The sequence below is a fragment of the Montipora foliosa genome, chromosome 1 (assembly GCF_036669935.1).
Source record: "Montipora foliosa isolate CH-2021 chromosome 1, ASM3666993v2, whole genome shotgun sequence".
NCBI lineage: Eukaryota > Metazoa > Cnidaria > Anthozoa > Scleractinia > Acroporidae > Montipora > Montipora foliosa.
In genome coordinates, this window is record NC_090869.1 from 71126767 (window position 1) to 71133230 (window position 6464).

Genomic DNA, 6464 nt, shown 5'->3' on the forward strand with positions numbered 1-6464 from the left:
GCTACTTTAATAGACAGGATCTAGCTAAAAAAGCCTCAGTTACTCGTGCAAGATTCACTTAGCAGTTTGTCTTCTATAGTAAATCAACTAGCTGTTTGCAATTTGTTGGCTCGTTGCCTTCGTACATTGCTTACTAACCAATACTCTTGTCCGATCCAGCACTTCCTGTTTACCACTCAGCTCGTAGTGCTGGGGAGAAAAGTGAGGTTGTTCTATGTCACGCAATCGGGAAGTCGCATACTAGGCTAACCAGCTGCAAGGCAGTGTTTCCCTCAAAAAAACGCCAATACGCACGTCTATTGTCTCGATCGTTCCACTGCGCCTTGCGTTACGTGTTTAAAAGCTAATTATGCATGTTGATACCAAGGAACAGTGACATTAATGGTTAATATTCCTTGACAGGCTTGTCACCGTTCAGAGAGTTTGCGTTCACATTTCTATCTTTATTTCTCGAGAGTCTCAATACATGAAGCGAAATAATGACAGACCAAGTGACCCACACTACAGGATTCTATCTTTTCTCCTGCCCTTACCATTCCGGAAAAGAAACACTATTTTTTTGACACCGACTCCATTTGCATATAAAGGTTATTTTTCATTAGGCAAGAGGTTTGGAAATAGAATTCAAATAAATATATTTCTCTTTGAAACTTTCAGTTTGTAAGTCGCTTTAATACTGCATTCGCTATCAAGCGCGATGCGAGTCAACAATTAAAACAAGTGATTTTAAGAGAGGATGGGAGAGAGAAGAATTCACTACATACACAGTCGAACATCATGAGAATCGCAATGTAAGGCCGATGTAAGAAGGACAGACTTTTCTCTTTTCTTTTCTTTAGTGCTAAATTAACGATACACGACTGTACTTTTGTAGGCCCGAGTATAGGCTACTTGAAGCCTCTTGTTTTACAAGAAATATGCTCTTTGATTTATGCACAGGGTTCGAAATTACCTTTTTTACATGGGATCCAAGTGGCGACTAGATAAAAATTTTCAGTCGCCAGATGGCAAATAGGGGTCGCCAAAATTTTGGCCTGAAAAAATGCACGTTTTGAACTTTTTTATGGATACCAGAAAGCAACGACTAAGCGGTCTTGTGTATGTTCCAAGCATTATTTTCCGCTTTCGAAAGCGAAAATGTATCGAACCTCGAATGTAATAAAGAAATCCATCAGCCCCTTAGTTCGCTGAAAATTTAAGCCACGAAAACACCAGTCACGTTCTGTCGCACACAAGCCGCCATGTTGTTACCGTGCTACATTCCTCGCACCACAAAATTTCAATCTCGCCTTCTGACAACATTCTTGTGACGATCAGCCGTGCACCCAAACGATCAGTTTGTGACCAGTCACCGCTCCCTTTATAGTACAAATCTTTCGCTCCACTCCTCCCTGGACTTGAGGAGCGTAAGGTTTCATCCAAGGAATTTTGTCAAAACCGGGGAGTGGTGGAAGGAAAGATTTGTACTAAGGGAATAGTGACTTGTCACCAATTGACCGTTTGGGTGCACGGCTGATCGTCAGGATCATTTCTCTCTTTCGGAAGCTATTGTGTTGGAAAGTATTTCCTGAGGCTGAGGAGACTAGTGTAATTTTGTCGAAGATTCGCCGCCACTGACGATGGCTACAATGCATCTGAAGGTCAAGCCTCGTTTCCATGATGGACTCTGTGGGTCACACTTTGAACTCCCCATAAAAGCCGTCGGTGCACGCCACAAAATTGCCGACAACATTTGCCATGTTCCTTATGGTCCCCTTAACACAACTAGATAGGCGGCTTGCTTTCATCACGAAATTCCCACAGGGCTTAATTTCGCGACATATGCTCCCTGACTAGTAGTGCTCATTTATTTTATTAAGCCTTCTGATTTGTATCAACTCAAACTAGCCATACAAGCTCGCTAAATTCAAAACACAACACAGAGCTTGGGCTACCTGTGATGTTCCGTGCACGAAACCGTCGGAAAAACACATTACCGACTGGGTCCAAGGTTCAAATTTGTTACACACAGGGTGGGCGACAAGGCTTTAGTCTCAATGACAAGTACAACGTGAGGCCCGGCCCTTCTCAAGAAAATACTGAGCTGTCACGCAGATACGCACGAAGCTCAGGGAAATGCTAGTGCATTTTCCAACAGCCGTGCACGGAACTTCGTGGCAAAGCATCGTCGACGGTCCTTGATGGAAGGGAGTCGTTAGATCAGCGAGCGGATATTCCTGCACCGAGGTTGTTTTTGTCCGGTAGAGGAAGCCATTAGTTAGAGGAGGACAAGGAGGCAAGGTAAGAATTTTTGATGTATTTTTATTTCTATTTTAAAGCCCTAAATAACGATCGCTAAATTCCCCATACAAACCATGGGAGCTTGGGATACCTTTGGGTTTTCAGGGACATGACAACTAATTTTTGCGGGAAAGTGTTCTAAAAATAGAATCATTTGTGACTGTGTTGGGGAGCACACCTATTCCATAAGAACACTCTTACCTAATTCTCTCTTGTTTATTTTAAGTAGTGGTACCGTAAATTAATACGCACTTTCCAGTTCAACTGGTACTTTTAACTATTCAGCTATCTACAGTGCGTTGTCAGAGCATTTATATGATATAAAATGCGGTCAAGGTTTGCTAATTGCTGATGACGATATTAAGCGACTGTATATTACACCATGAATTGCGAGATGGCGCAGTCCTTTCATAAGAGCATCTATAACGGAGAAAATGCTTCGATAAATTGATACCCAATTCGAGGAGATTGAGATGATCAGAAGCAAAAGTTATAAAAGTTAAGAATCACTCTGAGGAAAAACCTGAGCACTTGGTCTACAGCCCAAGACTGAAGACATAGCTCTTTTAAATTCTGGCATTCTATAGGCATACATAATGGGATTGACTACGGAATTGGCATAGACTAAAGAAACCAAAAAGAAACGCAAATGATTTGCTTGACTAGAAAAGGCATGAAAAGGTTTTTTGGAGAATATGAGAAAATAAGAAAGAATGTACGGTAGCAACAACGCTGAAGATACAAGTGTCATTATGAAAAGTGTCTTGGTCAGTTTTCTTTCTCGACTTACTGCGCCATGGTAGTGAGGATAAGTTCCGCAATACATTTTAACAACGATCGATGAATATGAAACAATGATAATAAAAAAGCAACAGGCCGCTAGTGACAAATATGAGTAAAATTCCCAAGGACCTTTTAATTTAAAAATTATATCCAGGTACAGGTAAGCGGAGTTTATCACACCAATTAACCAAGCGGCCGCAATAGACGCGCCAAAGATCCACTTTTTGAGGAGACGATGCTTTAATGGACGAAACGTGGCGTGCACTCGCTCCAAAGAAATAACAGCAAGGTGTGTCACCGAGGCTCCTGCGAAGACGAAAAGGATAGCAATTAACATACTTTCCCCGGCTGGCGACAAATGGCTCTCCCAAACGCTGCAACTACGTCCTGAATTGAACACGCGTATGCTCAGCGAGACGCCTCCAACAAACATGTCTGCAACTGCCAGACTGATCACCAAGTACATGCTACGCTTGCGAAGACTGGGCTCTTTGAGGTAAACAATGACTGCAAGGCCATTGACCGTTACTATGGCAATACCTATTGTGCAAAGTACTGTAAGCCAAGCAATGCACTCCGATGGAGAAATTGTCGTTAATCGTCCTTCAAGCGTGTTATTTTGCTTATCCAAGGAATAGTTAGCCATCTTACTCGTTCATCTATAGAAAGAGAACACGAGAAAGTCTAAGACGTCTTATATTAAGCTTAATTAAGTAAACAAGTACGAAGGCATCGGATACGAGAAGGTGAACTAAAAATTTACTTGGCGCTATTGTAATTATTTAGCGATGTATTCCAGCATGGAAAACCAGGAAAAAATGTCATGACTAGTGATGTTGTGAAGAAAAAAATATTAATATTTAATATGCAAGGCTCGTGTTCTTCACATAATTTTTTTTTTTTTTTTTCATTTCACGTCGTTGTCAAGACGAGAACCGTTTATAAACGTGCAGGGAATGCAAATCCGTTTTTTGCACATAAAAGGCATTTTACTTTGAGGCTTTTCCGTCGTCGCCTGAAACAGGAACGGTCATTTGCATAGTTGGTCATTCCCTTTTTTCGTCACAGCTTTTGCTTATGCAGATAAAGCACGTCCCGTAATTTTAGGACCGCGATAGTTTACTCTCCCAATAAGAATGACATCGATCATTCAAAATTCGGGCAAATGACTTCTAACCACATCGCAAACGTTTGAAAAAGCTGAAATGATGTTTCTAAGGAAGAATAAAACAATTTGTGTATTCGGTTGTGATCATGAGAAGGCACGGAACACTTTCGCAGACTGTGTTTATAAGAACGTAACATATGTATGTAGCTGGTTTTAGTATCCGACCTGTTCAGTTATGGTAGCCGGAGGCTTGATCGATTCTTCCCTGGGACTCTCATCTACTATTGAGTTTTTGTAAAGTAATTCTCATGTTTTAGTATTTAATTTAAGGCATATTTTCCATATTGGCCTTCTCGATCAGCATATTTCTTCATAACACCTTCACCATTATTGTTTCATGTTCCTTTATAATTTTTCTTAGCTGAAAAATATCCTTCAAGAAATTGCAAGCGACATATTTGTTCCCGTGAAAATGCTCCCTGGCTGTCTCATTTCTGTGTCGAACACTTACAACACTTTTTCGAAACTGAATATGAGGACATAATTATTGGAACCGCTATAAGGAAACCCTCACCTTGATTTATGGAAGCACTTGAACTGCGGCGATGTAAACAATTAGTAAAAAGGAAACGTGCAGGCAGAACGTAAAAGAAATGACCTCAACCAACATGGGACTTATGAGAAATGAATGAAGCACCTGCAGCCGAGAAAGTTGGCTGTGTGCCTGCCCTTTTACATCAAAATTAACGTTGCATTAATCCATTAATATTAGGGAAACCTGTCAATAGCTTACCAATAGGGATTTTAACCTAACCGTTTGACGCGCAATTATCACCGAGGACCATTTATTTGAACACGATTTCTGTTGAAAAAGTACATTATTGTTGGATTGTTCTGTGTAATAGAGATTTACGATGTAAAATTAATGCAATTAACTTAAGGATGAGAAAGTACATTCAAACTTGGTAAAGTCAACCAGCGACAAAAAGAAAATCTTGGACTGAGCTTCATTTAGCGACACCTGCAAAAACTACTGTTACAAAACAATCTTACCCACGTTTCGACGAAGGAGAATTCCTTTTTGTCCCTTGTGATCTTGCTTTGTTTTTTTTTTTTTGTTTGTTTGTTTGTTTGTTTTTTTCCGATTGATGAAATCCCGGTTGACCAACACAAGCCAAGAGAATAGACGCTTCCAAGGTCTTTGGCGCCATCTTGGTTGGGTGGAAAACACGTCTAAATTTAAAGTAAATGCGTGGGACTATTTGGCCGACTTTGAACTGCCGTAGCGCCGCTAAAAAGAAATGGATTTCCACAGTGATATTGTTTTAAAAGATATTTATACCGAAATTTTTTAATGAAATACAAAGAACAGATTCAGGCTACAACGACCATAAACGAGTTTTTCAAGGTTTCATACAAACCCTTCTAAAATCATCACGGCAAATTGCCGCGAAATTAGAACCAACATGAGAAGATTTATTGTTCGAATTTACAGACGTCATACCTTCCTTAATGGTCTTATTTTCTGTTGAATGAATGATATCAATAAAACTCTTTAAAGTGGTGGCAAAAGTTGGAAATCTGTCTCCTTTTAGCAGCGCTACACTGGTTCAAAGTCGGTCAAAATCCCATACATATACTGTAAAATTTAGCCGTGTTTGCCCCCTAGCCAAGATGGCGGTCAAAAACCGTGGAAGGATCTATTCAAATAAATATTTTTTATACATATATATACATATTTATTAACATAAAACACGTGAAGAACGAAATTTAAACCAGGCCAAAACTAATTGCTTTCAACGCTTTCAAGACTATTAATCCCGATTTGTCCATATTGACGTACGTTTCAAGATTATCACTAGTCGCAGTCAGAGTTTAATTGCTACTGTTTTGAACAAGCATGACACTGTAGCTGGAACTGCGATAATGAAACATGTCATCGAGTCATAGGGACGAACAAAGCCATCTTCCACTGGGTAATATGTACATCAGTCGATATTTTTAGCCGCCCCGAAATTGCCCCAATTTGCGTTGTTTTTACTCAGACCTTCGAGTGCGTCCAATGAAGCTTGAGAGTTAGTCAGCTGTTGTGTCAATAGTAAGCCGTTCGGGCAATTTCGGCCATTGAGAAACAATTTCCATTTTTTGCAATTGATACAAATCTATCTTATACGTATATATATATTTTTTACTTTGTTTTGTTTTTTTGTTTTTGTTTTTTTAATCAACAAGGTTGAAAATCCAACGATGTAGTCACAAGCTAATAGGATCCGAAGGATACACAACGCTTTGC

General features: G+C 39.9%; 1 protein-coding gene across 2 annotated transcripts; it reads right to left on the bottom strand.

The window, feature by feature from the left end:
- Positions 1-2367: 2367 nt before the first annotated feature.
- On the bottom strand, positions 2368-5542 carry LOC137980859 (adenosine receptor A3-like). 2 transcript variants are annotated; one of them, XM_068828267.1, is made up of 2 exons: positions 5225-5542; positions 2368-3722 (listed from the first exon to the last, which is right to left on the bottom strand). In XM_068828267.1, exon 2 carries the CDS (start codon positions 3707-3709, stop codon positions 2780-2782), a length of 930 nt encoding a protein of 309 aa, XP_068684368.1. In that variant the 5' UTR covers positions 3710-3722; positions 5225-5542; the 3' UTR covers positions 2368-2779. The 2 variants fall into 2 exon arrangements, with proteins under 2 accessions (XP_068684368.1, XP_068684369.1); XM_068828268.1 differs by lacking the exon at positions 5225-5542 and adding an exon at positions 4746-4866.
- Positions 5543-6464: the final 922 nt, after the last annotated feature.

Coding starts and splice junctions, on each gene's coding strand:
- LOC137980859 (XM_068828267.1), bottom strand. CDS start 3,709: ATGGCTAACTATTCCTTGGATAAGCAAAATAACACGCTTGAAGGACGA.